General features: G+C 31.1%; 1 protein-coding gene across 1 annotated transcript; it reads left to right on the top strand.

The window, feature by feature from the left end:
- Nucleotides 1-3,676: 3,676 nt before the first annotated feature.
- LOC111914109 (probable glycosyltransferase At5g25310) lies at nucleotides 3,677-7,683 on the top strand. The gene is made up of 4 exons (XM_023909847.3): nucleotides 3,677-4,127; nucleotides 4,722-4,873; nucleotides 5,746-6,097; nucleotides 6,909-7,683. Exons 1-4 carry the CDS (start codon nucleotides 3,828-3,830, stop codon nucleotides 7,575-7,577), a joined length of 1,473 nt encoding a protein of 490 aa, XP_023765615.1. The 5' UTR covers nucleotides 3,677-3,827; the 3' UTR covers nucleotides 7,578-7,683.
- The last annotated feature ends 9,921 nt before the right edge of the window (nucleotides 7,684-17,604 follow it).

Raw genomic sequence — 17,604 nt, 5'->3', positions numbered from 1 at the left:
ACATGGTATGAGTCGCGCGAAAGAAAACCCGTACTGTGAATGACAAAAATTATTTTTCTCAACTTTAAACTAAATCAACTTGATCAATAACTCATGTCCGGAAAGTGGGTGTTACATGTCATGTCATGTTTTCTCCGTTCATGAACACTGAAGTGTCTTTCGCTATCTATGAAGACATCGAGATACAAAGAAGTATTTGCTTAAGTCATAACGACATTGTTAATTTCCTAGTGATTGTCTTCATAGTTTTGATTATATCCTTTGGGCGTTGTCTTCTCTTGTTTCCTTAGCATCAGTGCTTCAAAACCGTGTTCGTGATTTCGATTGTTCAATTTTTAAATAAGACAAACTTGAGTAATCAACATTACAAAGATTGCGAATTTTGAGCGGTCATGTCACTAGATCATTTCTAATCATCAATGTCGACTTTCTTATTTATTAAACTAATAATGATCTCAAGAAAAGAACAAGATGTAGATTGCATCTCCAGACAAGTAGCTCTTAGAACTTGGAACACAATTTTCCATTTGTAAAATTTTGGTGTTTGGCACGCTTTTAGATATGATTCTGTGAGTTGGCTCTATTCGACTTTCGTCTCTAAAAAATGGCAGTTGAAGTGCTTGTCTCACAACTTGTTGTATACTTTGGCAATATCGAAATTTCATATTTTTTGTTTTTAAAAAACAACTGAGAATTAAATTGTAAAGTCAGAACGAAAATAAATTTTTAATTAGATTGATTGGTTTGGAAACCCGATTAACAGCTCCTTATCTTTATTAGTGCCTTCTGGATATTAAGCATTAGCCGTTCCAAGTCGGACTATATTTGCCAACATTAAGTTTTGCTGATGAAAGTATACTCTTACAATAATAATAAAAAATACGAAGACTTTTAATTTGCTTCATTTACAACAATATTGGAATCAACGATTTGACTTTTTGATTACAAACATAAAGTATTTAAAACAAATAATTATGAAATAAAAAGAGGCTAAACAATATTAAGTATAATATTATATATGTCTCTTTTCTATATTTAATATAATAAAATACAAAAATAACAAGAAAAAGAGAAAGTTGATATAAATGTTAGCTTTAATATACTATAATAATATTTAGAGAAAATTACAAATTTGGTTCATATGGCTTGCTTCGGTATGTATTTTTAGTTTATTTTTTGTAAATTGATAATCAGAGGTTTCTAAGGATAATTCTGTTATATCTAGGGTGTAAACGAATTGAACGTTCAACAAACTGTTTGTGAACCATTCGACAAGAAGTTCATTTATTTAATAAATGAACGAATATAAACACAAATTTCCGCTTGTTTAGTTAAACGAACGAACATGAAGAATAGTCTTGTTCGTTCAGTTATGTTCGTGAACGTTCATTTATGTTGTTTATTTACATTTGTTCATGAACGTTCATATAAGTTCATTTTATGTTCATATATGTTTAATTGTATTTTATTGCATTACTATATCATATGTTCATTTATGTTCATATATGTTCAAATTATGTTTATGTATCTTTGTTCATTTATGTTCGTTTAGCATGTTCATGAACATAAACGAACGAACATGAACAATGTAATTTGTTAAACGAACGAACATGAACAATGTAATTTGTTAAACGAACGAATATGAACAAGAAAACCCGTTCGTTTATCCGTTCGTGTTCGTTCATTTATTCGGCTAACTTAAACGAACAAATATGAACAAGTCATGTTCGTGTTCGTGTTCGTTCGGTTCGTTTATAATCCTAGTTATATCTCATATGTTAAATACATTTGAGCTGACTGATATACTATTATAATCGCTAACAAGTATAGGGACCATTTGTGTAAAATATTAAAAGAAAGATTTGAGATTAGCGAACCTTTTTAAAAGGTTTAATAAAATTTAACTATCACATAAACTTCTAAGGCCCCGTTTGATAGACATCTTTACATGTCCAAACAAATCTTTTTGACTGAATGGACAAGAAAGACTGTTTGATATGCACAAAAAAATAGTTCTTTCCCGTTAAGATATGTTTTACTCAGAAAGCTCCAAAACCATATATTTTTGGTTGAATAGGCTGGAAAGACAATTGTACGCCAAACTCTGCCTCTTTTTTTCTTGGATTATTAATTTCTTTTAAACAATTTTTTTAATCTTTTTATTAGATTATTATATATTAATAAATATTATTTTTAATATATGATATTTATGTATTAATAAATATTATTTTATTGGATTATTAATTTCTTTTAAATAATTCTTTTTTTTATTTTCTTTTTATGGATTAATTCTTTTTATTGGATTATTATATATTAATAAATATTATTTATAAATATATAATATTTATATATTAATAAATATTATTTTATTAGATTATTAATTTCTTTTAGTTAATTTTTTAAATCATTTTTATTAGATTAATTCTTTTTTTAGACAACACCACCATCATCCTAATATATTTAAAAAACAATACATCCCACCACTATCAAACATAAACTGGGTCAAGAATCACATGTTTGGTAATAAAAAAAAATTAAAATTATTAGAAAGAATAACAACGTAATATCAACTTGAATAAAAAATTAAAAACACCTTAATCGATATTCTATTTGGAATTTTAAATGATTATTGTGTAATTTTGATTTTGTATGACAATTTGTATGTTTTTATAATTATTCAACAACTTCATCTATTACAGTATAGAACAACAGGGTAATATTATCATTTTTCATCATTCAACACAATCAATCAAATGTATAATCAAACAACATGGTTTCTTACTATAAGATGATCGACGTGATAAAATGACTTTTATGTCAATATTACTTATTTATAATTCTAATAATAAAAATATAATTAATAATATATAAATTAAAAAGGCAAATTATGGCCATTTATAACCAACATAAGAGACCATAACTATTTGTGAGATCAAATCTACAATTAAAAATTCCCAAACTCATTTATTACACTTAACCATTTATGTACCAAAGGGCTTGTAGCCCAGCGGTATCAGGTGGTGTCCTTCTTTTTTGAGGTCGAGGGTTCGAGTCCCGTTGTGGACATAGGTGTAATAGGTATTGTTAGCTTAGGAGTAGATTAGATTTGCCGGTTAAAAAAAAAAAAAATCAAATTGTATGTCATTATTAAAAATTACATTGTTGTTTTGATATTAATTTTGAATATAAATAATAATATTACCATTTATTGCAATATCATAAAAGTTATTTTTATAATAAAAACGTTTAATTTTTTTATAAAGAAGGAGAAAATAAAAGTACACAAGAAGATATCGTCTTACCCAATTTGTAATAACGGTTGCATATCACATATGATACATTTTGTTCATTGACGTCTTCTCGTTATTTCGAGGTTATAGAAGATATGGGTCCCATTTGACAATCAAGCTAAACGGTTAGTCTCAAACCATCTTACCCCACTTCTAGCCAACCTTTATGTGTGTTTGGGTGAGATTTGAAGTTAATCACGCATACGAACTTAACAGAAAAATGTTGATGGTGATGGCGACATGGACCAAAAATGAAATATTTACTAAACACAGCGATCATCCACGACAAATTTTCAAGAATATGATCAAAAGTGCAGAAATGTGCCAACCATAGCGACTAAAAGTGTAATTTACTCTTTTTCTAATGTTAAAATTAACGAGTTTTCATGCCTTTTTTTTTTGACCCGGGAATATACGGCTAAAAATGGTACACTCATAAAAAGTGTCAATTTCCTCCCATATAAAAACACTGAGAGAGGCAAAGAGCGAGATAGTTTTCTCCACTCCTGCACATCGAAGCGTCGTCTCTCACTAGCTATGAAGACGACGAGATACGGAGGAGTATCGGCTTACGTGGCGACGGCAACGGCAACGGCGATTATCCTGACGACAGTCGTCATAGTTCTGATTATATCCTTCAGCGCTGTCTTCTCTTGTTTCCTCAGCAGCACTGATTCGAAACCGGAGTTCGTCATTCCGATTGTTCAATTGCAAAGTCAGATAAACTTGACTCATCAACATTCCGACGAATACAAATTCCGAGCCGTCATATCACCGGATCATTACCGATCATCAACGTCTTTTCCTCTCATTCTCAATCGTAATCGAACTTTCATCGTAAGCACCATTTTTTTCTAAAAATCATTGTTGTTGATATTAATTCTGATATGTAAAGCTCTACATTGACGATTTACAGGACAATCATGAAATTAAGCTGTATATTTTACTTAATTGTATAATTGTGCATGCATTTCATGTGTGAGTGTGTTGAGTGTTTTTCCGATTTTCACTGAATCTAGACGACTGAATTCCGATAGTCAAATCTGTTACATTACGATTTATATGTGTATAAATTGGAAATATACAATTAAAGTAGCATCGCCATGAATTTGTTGATTGCGTGCGTTCATATGCATTTGAAGCTACAAACTCAAACGCAAATTTTGATATAGAGAAAAACACGATTGCTTCAAAATTGTATCGATCCTGATTTGTATCCAACTTACTCTTAGGGTGACGTTAGTCAGGCAGAATTCAGGTGTGTATGTGTGTGTGAGAGAGACTGTGTGCATTGATCATGATTCTATGAAAAATTCACCTGATTTCGACTTCTATACTCGACAAATTCTAGTTCACCTAATTTTGATTTATATTCATCGTTTTTAGATTAACATTTGCGATTCGTGATGCGTTATCGTTGAAACATTGCAGGCAAGACGGCGGCGGCGGCGGCCGGAGATAGAACTTGCAAGAGCAAGAGCTGCGATCCGGCGAGCTGCTTCTGTTCATAACCTATCTCAAGTTCTTCGAAGCGGCGACGTTTTGTCCAGTGATATCTATCATAACCCAAGCGCGTTTTATCAGTAAGCTTCTTCGCCCCTCAGCTTACTCCATAGAATGCTTCTCAAATTTTCACTTTCAGTCCCTATTGAATTACGAAAGAACATTTTGAGTTTTGACGTGTGGAAAAAATTAACTAATTATTTATTTAATCATTAAACTTTACATAATTACAGATATGACATAATTCACATTTTCTTCTCATAATCAAACCATCTTCCAAAAAAAATGATATTTTCAATGATAACATTAGCAATAGTCATAGATAAATGGTGTGCACGCTATTCCTCAATTAAAATAAGAAGAATAAACAAAAATGAAGATTATGTTATAGTAAAAAAAAACATAGAAACTTATAATTTAATCAAGGTTAAACTTAGATAGATGATATAAATGTATCTAGTTTATATTTCTAAAGATAATTTTGTATTATGTCTTCAATTCGTTTTTAGTAGTAAAAAACTAACAATAAACAAACGTCGATGAAATTTTCTATAGAAAGATTTAAAACTAATTATAAGCTACATACAATTTATTTAGTTTATTATAATTAAAAATAAATAATAGGAAAAGCTTGGATTGCCTTTCAGAACTACTTTCCTTCTAAGTCACTACCAGAATGATAACCACAACATTCCATTCATCAAAAAAAGGGAATGTCGCTATTGTTTTTGGGTTATAATCATTAAAAGGAAATCAAAGGCCTTACTTCTAATAGACGCATTGAAGAAATTAAATAAAAAATAAAAATCCAGTGGGTTTTTTCTTTTGTAGCAATGTCTTGTTAATTACTATCCTCTTTTTCTAGCAAAACAATTTTAGTGGAAAAGTTATATTTATTTAGGCAACAAAACTAGCTATTACATATAAGAAAATGATTAATTAAATTAAACAGGAGTTATATGGAGATGGAGAAGAGATTTAAAGTATATGTATATGAAGAGGGTGAGCTTCCAATGGTGCATGATGGACCATGCAAAAACATATACACAACAGAAGGAAGATTCATAATGGAGATGGAACATGGAGGACATAATTTCAGAACTAAACATGCGCACCAGGCGCATGTTTACTTCATGCCTTTCAGTGTGACGTGGATGGTCAAGTATCTGTACAAGCCTGACACGTATGACATGACCCCACTTCGACATTTTGTATCTGATTACGTCAGACTCATCTCCACCAAACACCCTTTCTGGAATACAACTCATGCCGCTGATCACTTCATGCTCTCTTGTCATGATTGGGTAATTAATTTTCTCCTTAAACTCTATTATTATCTTTAATCCTATTATTATTATTACTCCAGTTTTAGCCAAAATTAATTTACATGAACGGTCCCTGTGCTTTCAAAAATATACCACAAATGGAACAATTTCATCAATGCACAGTTGTTATTACTCATATTAACAATCTGCTAAAATTTCTTTACACATAATAGCAACATACTTGTATTTTTCATAAAAACACAATTACTACAAGAATATATTGTTATTATAGGTTAAAAAAATAAAGGTTTTTTTTTTTTTGTTAAAAAAATATATTGCTATTATAGATAAAACATAAAATACAATGGTATTATATGAGAATACTCTTTGGCATGCCTACTAGTGTACCACCATACATTTTTTGTGGTCCTTATAATCATTTCAAATTTATCTAGTGCACAAAAATGTGAATAATATACGCATTAGTATTATTATTTCTTTTCCCATTTTCAAAACTAAACACTTGGAATTTCTTTTGCACAAAAATATTATTATTTTATTATTTCTACTTTTTTTTTTCTTCACCATATTCTTTCTAATCATGACTCTACAATAACGTGTATTTGTTATGGTCGACGTATATTTTCCAAATTTCTCAAATTAAATTATTTTATCTTTATCTAACCACCAAAGAAATTACCATTCTACTAATTAAACAAATAAATGCGAGTATAGAAGCAAATTAAACGAAATTTACTTAAGTAGTTCATTTGAAGAAATATGCAATTCAAATGATACCATGGTAATTTCCAATCATCTTATATATGTTCCAAAAAAACATTAATTTCAGGGCCCACATGCCTCAAAAGCACACCCCAATCTTTACACAAATTCAATTCGAGTCCTATGCAACGCAAACTCATCTGAAGGATTCGACCCACAAAAAGACGTCAGTCTCCCCGAAATAAATCTCCATAGCGGAAACATCCCTTCAAAACTTGTCTCCCCTCCACCACCCACCACCTCTAGATCCCACCTTGCATTTTTTGCAGGTGGAGTCCACGGTCCAATCAGACCCATCCTCCTCCACCATTGGATGGGTCGGGACCCAGATCTCCAAATCTTTGAGTACCTCCCAAAGCACCTAGACTACTACTCTCTCATGCTAGCCTCCAAATACTGTCTTTGCCCTAGCGGCTATGAGGTCGCTAGTCCTAGGATTGTAGAATCCATTTACTCAGAGTGTGTGCCAGTGATAATATCTGAAAACTATGTTTTACCTTTTAGCGACGTGTTGAAATGGGAAGCTTTTTCGGTTAATGTTAAGGTGTCGGATGTTTCACGGTTGAAGGAGATTTTGATGGGGGTGAGGGAAGATGAGTACTTGAGGTTAAAGGAGAATTTGAGACAAGTTAGAAGACATTTTGTTTTGAATCAACCTTCACAAAGATTTGATGTGTTTCATATGATATTGCATTCTGTTTGGCTTAGGAGATTGAACCTCAAACTAGAAGAATGAAATTTAATTTGTAGAGTTTTGTTATATAGTCTATGTTTTGGTTACGTATAACATAGAAAAATTGTTATTTTATATTCTTAATTTATTGATACATAATTTATGATAATCGTTTTAGTATACAAGAGTGTTCAAATTTGGATGTATATGAAAATCTTGAATGATGCGAAATTTAATATTTAAATATGTATACCAACTTTAACCTATAAATCTATAGTTTGGGGACATAATTATCATCTGACACCAAAACATCAACAATTCCTCTATGTCTCGTGTTTTCCTAGTTAGCAAGAGACGATTCTTTGTGTTGCTATGTAAATTTGTAACGCAAAATGATTTTTCTTTCCTTGAATTTCTATATAGTTTATAGGAGTTTGATTAAAATGGTAGAAAGGTTGGTTCTAACATCCAATTGGTTATAATGTTTTTTTTTTCACAAACGATTGTTATATTCATTAACAACAGTTAAGGCTATGTTTAGCGTACTAGCTGAAAAGCTAGCTGATAGCTGAAAAGCTAACTGTTAAATAAAAAGTTAGCTGATAGCTGAAAAGCTAGTTGATAAAAAAAAAATAACGTTTGGTAAAACTAGCTGAAATATATCAAATTACATAAAAGGACATGTAAAAATATGTGTTTCCATAATTAATTAAGGAGTGTATTTGGAAAGTTTTAAAAAACCTCCTAAAAAGCTAGTCTAAGTAGCTTTTCAAAAAGCTAGCTTATAAGCTATTTTTTGTTTACCAAACACGACAACATAAAAAAGCTCAAAAAATAAGCTAGTTGTAACGCGCCAAACATAACCTAAATGTAAGTATAAAAGCCTACATGTGTTCCAGTTAAAAACGAGATACTTAAAATAAAATTAACGTACATTTACATAAATCAACAAAAGCTTTTTTTAAGTTACCAATATAACATTACCAACATGTTAAATATGTTCATAAAGTCAAAATTATATACAATACATTTTTTTTTTGTGAATTTGGTCCATGTGTGAGAAGAAATGTAGAAATGGTACAGGTGTTTTTAAATGATCACTGGATGAAAGAAAATTACAAAAATGATTCATGTGTGAGAAAAATCATAGAAATGGTTCCTATATAAAAAAATTATAGAAATGGTCCCTCTACAACAACAACAAATTCTATGAATCCCATTTTGAACGAAGGGGAGGAGATAAATGTAGTCAGTCAAATCTTCATGACAAAATTGCAAAAATGGTCCTTGTAGTTGGCAAAATTCTACGGTTTTGGTCTAAAAAAGTTTGGTGGTGCATCAATGGTCCAATTTTGGATCTTTTTAGTGTTTTTGGTCCCTATACACTTAAAATGACTATTATACCCTTTAGATTTGTATTTTCTATTTTTAAATGTTTTTAAATAATTAAAGATACAAAAAGTCTCTTTCTCTTTCTCTCTCTCTCTCTCTCTCTTTCTCTCTCTCTCTCTCTCTCTCTCTCTCTCTCTCTCTCTCTCAAGTATACCCACCAAATGCCACCCTCTCAAGAACTCCCAACATATCCCACCATCGTTCACCACCAAGATCCATCTGCTACCAACGACGTTTACCACCACCATCTGTCTGCCATCATCGCCATTTACCACCACCATCCGCCTGCCACCGTCGTTGTTCTCCACCATCCGCTTAAGAACACACCCAAAATCTTTCTTTATCACTCCTCCTGCCACTATCTCCATTCCCCAACACCATTCGCCGCCAACCACCTCCATCTCCTCCACCCCCACCTCTCCTTCCTTAACCTGATAAGCTTTCACCACCAACCACCAAACCACCGGTCATCAGATTATTTTTTTTTAGAAAACCCTACTATATGCCTTTCCCTCCCAGATCTTGCCGGAAAAATCAAACCAAAAGCTTGGCCGAGCTCTGCTAACTTCTCACCATCCACAAAGACCCGAAAAATCGGAAAATCGATGGATTTAAAGAAGAAGGTGAGTGTTGAATGTGGCTTGATGTAGATTTTGTTGTCGAATAGTCAATGTGGCAGAATGTGGATTGAAGGGAACATATGAGGTCGATGGTGGCGGCGCATCCATCGACCTCCCAAATTAGCCACCAATCACCACCATAAACACTCCTCCACCCCTTTCTTGATCACACGACAATAACCACCAATCACCTCCCAAATTAGCCACCAATCACCACCATAAATTGACCTGACGTCTCTATTTAGAACAAAGAAGATGAAATGGGAGGTAGGTGTCGATCAATTGAGAAAAACTGGAGACGTGGGGTGAACCAAGGCGATATAGGGCAAGAAAAAACCCAACCTCTCCGATCACCTTCTTCGTCTTCAGATTCTGAGATAATTTCCAAACCCCGACCCTTCATGTTCGTCTCCTTCTTCTTTAGAATAAAAAATTGTGGAGATTTGGGGTTTTTGTTACAGGTGTTCAGATGTAACGGTGGCACGATGGTCGTCGAAGAAACATATGTGAATGGTGGTTATTGGTGGTGCGAAGGAGAAGCATGGGATGATGAAGCCTGCAATATTGATCCGATAGAGAACGCCTTCAAGAACGAGTTGGGTTTCTTTTTGATCTGGAGGATCATAGAGAGAGAGAGAGAGAGAGAGAGTGGTGGGTTTATTTATTTTTTTTATTTTATTATAAGAATAAGAAAATAAATAAAAGAAATTAAAATATAATTATTTAAGGGGCATATTAGTTATTTTAGGTGGGATGTGGACCAAAAACACAAGAAAATTCAACCATAGGGACCAAAATCACACAATGTATCTAAAATTGGACCAGTGGTGCACCAATATTTCGTTTTGGACTAAAAGCACATAAATTTGCCAACCACAGGAACCATTTTTACAATTTTGTCGATCTTCATACAATAAAAATGACAACCGACATGAACTGAAACGATAACTTGTAAAAGAGAAATAACACTGTAAGAAAAAGTTACATAAATGATTCTTGCGTAACAAAGTTAAAGAAACAGTGTTTATGTAAGACAAAATTAGCAAAAAATGGTATTTGTGTATAAGAAAAAATAATTAAAAATTTGGTCTCTATATTGAACGTATTGTCTATTTGGGCTAATTAACTAACGATTTATGTGATAGCCTTGCATATTATCTTAATTTATGCAATATTGTCGTGTTTTATACAAAATATACAACAATTTTCCCTATTATTTTCGAAATGCATTCAATATCTACGTTCTACTGTTTTTTCTTGTATTATAAGCGGACAATTTATGTGTACAAAAGGTCCATCTTTTTTTTTTTTTTTTGAACAACTGAATTTTATAAGCTAGAAAAATAAAGAAACAAACAATTACAAGTCACTAATTAAGAGTATTTTAACAACTAACACATTTGACTTTAATTTTGCGATTTCTATGAAGAAACCAATGCTATCAAAGATAAAATCTTTTCGTTAATTATTTGAGCTGAATATTTTCACATTACAATAACTCCAAAACACCTGAGTGGCCGTTACAAAAATTGCATTCAAAGCTGCACTTCATCGAAAACAAACTACAAGAATCAAATCATCAATTCACTTGCACATGTCTCTAACAATATCAGACGAGGGAATCATAAGTACAACCATCGATCAATACGACACAAAGTTTGAGTCGCCGCCTCAAAGCTAAGAAACACGTAATTAACATCTTTGTTAAAAGAAGCGCATGATGAATACATAACCGACTCCAATTCAATTTCCTTATTAACCAATTTGAGTTTTCTTACAGAAAATAGCACTACTAGAAAATATAGAGTTTTCTTACAGAAAATAGCTACGGAAAATTTCCGTAGGTAATTACCTACGAAATCGCTACCGCGCTATGAATCAGCTACAGAATGAGATGCCCTAATATAGTAATGGAATAGCGACGAATACGAATTTGTAGTGATTCCTGTGACATCCCCAAAATCACGGCCAAAAAAGATCGGTTTAATTTATGCTTTTAAAATGATTTCAGAGTAATCATTTGATTTAAAAAGTTGCGGAATTCGTTCCCAAAACAAAATATGATAAAATAAGATTTACCAAAGCATTTCTTAAAGAAATGTATTTTTCATTATATTACAATACTCGGGATGTCATGTTCCAATAAACAGACCAGAAGCATAAACATTTTAATACAGACCTTACAACAGTTATTTACAACAACAGGTCTATAATCCAAAAATAACTTGACAAAATCATCCAACTTATGCTCTGGCGCCACTACCTGTAATACAAAGAAACTGAGTGGGTCAGGCTTGGGAGCCTGGTGAGCATATAGGGTTTTCAACCTACAATAAATAATTATATTTAATTCCACCAACCAACAATAACCCAATTACTCATTCTCGTTATTCTCACTTTACGTCCCTAAGATAACTAACATAAGGGACCTAGTCTAAGAATATTTCTTCGGGGCGACAACACATGCTTCGGGGGTTCCTCAGCAATATAAGTCAAATAAGGCAACCATGAGGGGGATGGAGTACAACGAATGAACACCCAAGTTCATTAACACCTACATGTGGCAAACCTACTAGCGTTCCACATGACTGTCTAGAAAAGTCTGTGGTCGTCATCTAAACTCTGCTAGATGACTAAATCAAAAGCATCGAGGCCTCTCATCTTTTTATCACAAGACAACTATCTACCCATGTTTTACCCAACATTTTAGTAGATAAAATATACATTTTTATACATAGTTTAAAACTTGTATAGTATATTCATTAAAAACACATTCCAGATAAAAGATAAGACACATACACATAACACGTATTTCATAGAGAATAAATCATATCCATGAGATAGAAGAAAGTGAATATACATTCACACATATAACAACAAAATATACACATAACACGTATTTCGTATAAAATACTTCATAATTATGCGTTAGAAGAAAGTAACTACACACTCACTTGATCAGAAGATGATCAGACAACACTACGGCTTGTAAAAGTAGTATTCTTCGGTAGATCTGGAAGATTTTCACAAAACCCGGACTCCTTGCGGGCAGAGCTTCGGCTCGGAAATTCTTTTCTTCTTGGGATCTTCGGGCTTCGGGACTCGCTTCGGGTCTCGGGATGATACCGGGCTTCGGGATATTTCTTGCACGTAAATCGAGGTAAAACGGGAGAGAGAGAGAGAGAGAGAGAAGAGAAAATAGCAACCCTAAACGGCTGGCCCTTAAAATATATTTATAGGGCAAAATCTGCCATTGCCACGTCGTGACACCTTTTTCCACGTCGTGGGCTTGATCGTCACTGCATACGTCATCGCAAGTTGCGTCTGGGGGACACCCGGAGGTGTCAGAATACCTGCCACGTCGTGGCACTGCTTGCCATGTCGTGGTCTCTGACACAGCTTTGGGGTTCGCGCCCCGAACTTCAGAAATTCATAACTTTCGCATACGAACTCCGTTTTCGATGTTCTTTATATCGACGCGAATGTGATATTATGCTCTACAACTCTGGTTTAGACTCCGTTGGCTAACTTTGACTTTATTTTTAATATATTATAAATATATTACTTATATATTATTTTCAGTAGGCCGGGACAGGAAAACTCCGTTCGAAATTCATAACTCCTTCATCTGAACTCCGTTTTTGTCTGTCTTTTTATCGTTGGACTACTATTGACGAGATCTTCGACTCTCGTTTAGATTGTTTCGGTTAAGCATCACTCGATCTCATATTCGAGTATTCGGGCTGCATACCGCTAAGTCGAAACTTCGGAAAATCATAACTTCCTCATACGAAGTCAGATTTGGGCGTTCTTTTTATGCACGCTCTCGGTTTAACGAACCCTACAACTTTCGTTTAGATCACTAAGACTAGATATCACTCTATCTTAAATTCATATTTTACGTCATTCGGCGTCGTGTCGGTTCTGTCGCGAAACTTCGACAGGTCATAACTTCTTCGTTATAACTCGGATTTTGGCATTCCTTATATCTCCGGAATCCTTGTTTCGACCACTACAACTTTATGAAAGATATCGGGCTTATCTCACACTTTAATTTTGACGCTTATTTTATTCTTATTTTAATTAAGCCACACGACTAAGCATAAAACACATAATACTCAAATATTTTATCATTAATGCTTCAAGAGAATTACAAAGGTTAACTTAAACTATTACATCAACAATAATGCCTACCCTGAAAACGCGGGCGTTACAATTCCGTAACTAATTAGCTACGGAATATCAACGGAAGAAAATGACTACAAAATAGCTACGAAATACTGACGGATTTATAATTTCCATTATTATTATTATTACTCCCAATCCCTTAACAATGTGATTAAAAATAACAAGTATTGATCACGACTTGATGGAAAAGGGTGTTACGCCTTGTTTTCAAAATTTTTAATTAAAGGAAGGGATTGGAATGGAATGAGAAGAAATAGAAGAGCAAAAAAAAAAATTCAAGTGTGTTCTTGGGTTAGTGGGAAATGGAATGAAATGGATGGATTTGAGTTTTTTTTTTTTTTTTTTTTTTTTTTTTTTTTTTTTTTTACTCCTAACCCTCCTAAAAGTGGGATGCTAAAAAAACAGTTATTTTGTTTCCCTAACCTTCCATTCCACCCCCTTCTGTCTCTTAAAAAAACTCAAGAACACATTTCCAATGTAATCTACTTTCATTCCTTCCGTTCTACTCCTTAAATTAACTCGAGAACATGGTGTTAATCTTCTGGATTTCATTATTCCAAAAGTTAATAACGATACTAGAATGATGTGGTTAAAAACACATTTTTATGATTATATGTGGTTAAATAAAAAGTTGTTTGATCTCCGATTGAATAAACTTTGTTAATAATCCAACCACGTTGTTGAACTGAAATTGGAAAAAAAAAAAAAAAAAAAAAAAAAAAAAAAAAAAAAAAAAAAAAACCTTGAGAAGGGTGTTAAGGGTGTGGAAAATTAGGAATTCGAGGCTCTTTCGGTCCTTCTAAATGAACAAACATACTCAAATGTAGACAATTCATGGGTTTGTACGACCAATATTATTGAGTTATTTCTCAATTCAATATTTCCATGAAAAAATTGACTCAATATACCCACCCCAACGGCCCAATCCCTTATAGTTTCAACAAGGGTAAATTGGTAGCGTTAGACCAAAGGCCCACTAGTTTAAAAAAATAAATAAAAGAACCACAATGACCCCTCATGCCAAATTTTTTAAAACTTAGGCTGAAATTGCCACGTTGTGTCAACAATATGGACGATCTTTGCAATTTAAAAAGTAATTATACTTGGAAGATGATCAAAATTAAAAGGAAACTATCCAAATACTTACGTGTAGGTCCCCAAGTAGCAAAAAACAGAAAATATTATGACCATTTTTATAATTTGCAATAAATAATTTTTGGAATAATTTTCTTATTTTTATAAATCGCAGGTTGTTAAATCAATGGAGAAATTCATTTCACAATCTCTAACCCTAATCATTCCAAATGATCCAAGAAAACACGAACTCAAAGAACTTGAGACAAAAAAGGGCTTTATCGATCAAAAGGCCATATCGAAGGTTTGTGGTGAACTTTATTGTGGGTTGGGCTTATTAATTTTACAAACATTAGGGTTTATAAGGCTAACGTTAGCTCGAGCATGGGATTTGGTGAAGTGTAATGCTATAATCAAGGTTAATGTAGTATTTTTTTTGGTTTGTTTGGATCCTAGGTATTTGAATTAGGAGTTGTTGTAGCTAGCTATTGTAACTAGTAGTGAAGGAATAAGTTAATATTTTTTGTTTTGATGTTTTATTGTTATATTTATATGTTAACTATACTAGGTAAAGTATTTCTATATCTTCATATCCTTCATAATAAATAAATTTTTTTTGCCACATGTCACATTCTCATTGATTTGACCACATATCATTTTATGGTTATTTTCAATTAATTTTTTTCCACATGACATTTTGTGTTTTTTTTTTTTTATTAATTTTCATATAATATTTAAGTTTAATAATTACAATAAATGTAATAATAAAAGCAAATCAATTTCATTAATTGGCTTCCTTCTAATTTCAAAATTTCTAAATTAAGGTTTAATTAGTTTCCTTTGTTTATTTATCTAAATTATTTGTTTAATTAAAAAAAATAATTTAATTTTAATAATTCAATATATTTTTATTTTTTTCTTATAAATTCAAACTTCTCAAATGTTTAGAATTTCATATTTTTTTTTCTTTAAAATGTACCCATATCATATCATATATACTTATAAAGCTAGCATTTTTCCTTGAATCTCATGCATTTGAAACCCCCATAAAAATTTACACACCCCATGCATTTGAAACCTCCTATTTTAATGAATATCACTCAAAAGTCTCTTAATAATGATTAACAATTCAAAGGTTTTATAACTTATATAATATATTTAATAAATAATTAATGGATACTCTACTATAAAAAGGTCAATCTTTTTGAATAGACACACAAATAGAAATCACATACAAAATTCACAAAGAAAACAAGTTTAAAGTTTTTTTGTGTTGGTTTAAGGGCTTTGAACAATTTTTCAAGTCATGTTATTATGTTGAAGTTTTTAATTTGTAAGTTTCTTATATACTAATTCTTTTTTGTATTTCATTATATGTTGTGGTTGAAATTTTAATGTAATTAGATTAGATTCAAGTTATCGAACATATGTTATGGAAGGTGATATATATATATATATATATATATATATATATATATATATATATATATATATATATATATATATAATATTTAATTAACTATTGTATACATGTTTGTATATAAATATTGCTTCAAAACAATAATTAATTAAAACTCATGGATATGTCATATTATCCATATTATCCATGTAAGCATTTTTTAAAATGCAAATTGTCTATCTTATCATTTTATATTTTAGTATATGTGTAACATTTTAATTATAATAATAAGTGTTTTATTAAAAGTTTCTTTCACTTATTAATAATAACAAGTGGTTTTAAAATTAATAAGCAATAGTTATAAATAATAAAATCAAATTACATGGATATGTCATATTATCCATACAAGTCTCTTTTAAAATGCAAATTATCTATCTTATCACTTTATTATATAGTATATGTTTCACATTTTAATAATAATATTAAGTGTTTTTTAAAAATCTTCTTTAACTTATTATTAATAATAAGTGGTTTAAAGTTAATGAATAACAATTTTAAATGATAATAACATCAAATTATAAATTACATTTAGCTATCAATAAGTTGTATTTTAAATGAACATCATTATTGAAATTTGAAAATGATCGTATAAGTAAAAATATAATTAATCAATAATAATAATTGTTAAAAATAATAGTAAATAGATAATTATATTTAATTCTATTAATGAGGAATGTGGGTTGATGTCAATTTATATTATTGTTCAAAATAATAGAGATTTTATATATATATATATATATATATATATATATATATATATATATATATATATATATATATATATATATATATTAGTGTAAAAATATTATTTCAAAGTTAGTGTCAATAACATAACCATTTTAAGCATATATTTTTTTAATATTTTAACAATATATTTTTAATTTTCGCTGCGCAACGCGCGTGAATTCGTCTAGTAATATATATACATGAGTGTTACAAATAGTTTGACATTAAATATGTATAAATATCATAATACAAGCAACCTAATGTGATATATAAAATTGGGCCTAACATGGGTCTTATTGTAATCATTAATACATTAACATCCATGCAGTTGTCTGAAATAAATTGGACCATGAAATAAAAATAATAAAAACCTTCTGGTAAATATATGGGCATAAAACAAATTTGAATAACCAAAATTGAGAATAAAGTTTGATAGGATTAATCTATCAATCATTATAGAACAACGTTATATAAAAAATAAAAAAAAGATGCTATGATTGGTATCTACATCAACATTGTCAGTGTTATGTTACAAGTGTACATGATATAGGACTACTATTGTGAACTGAAAAAAAGTAGAATTGATATACATTTTTTTCTTTTTATTTTCAATATTTCATGGCTCCAAAAT

This window comes from Lactuca sativa, chromosome 6 (genome assembly GCF_002870075.4).
Source record: "Lactuca sativa cultivar Salinas chromosome 6, Lsat_Salinas_v11, whole genome shotgun sequence".
In the NCBI taxonomy this organism is placed as follows: Eukaryota; Viridiplantae; Streptophyta; class Magnoliopsida; order Asterales; family Asteraceae; genus Lactuca; species Lactuca sativa.
The sequence above is the reverse complement of the archived record's forward strand: the minus strand, read 5'-3'. Positions and strand labels throughout refer to the sequence as shown.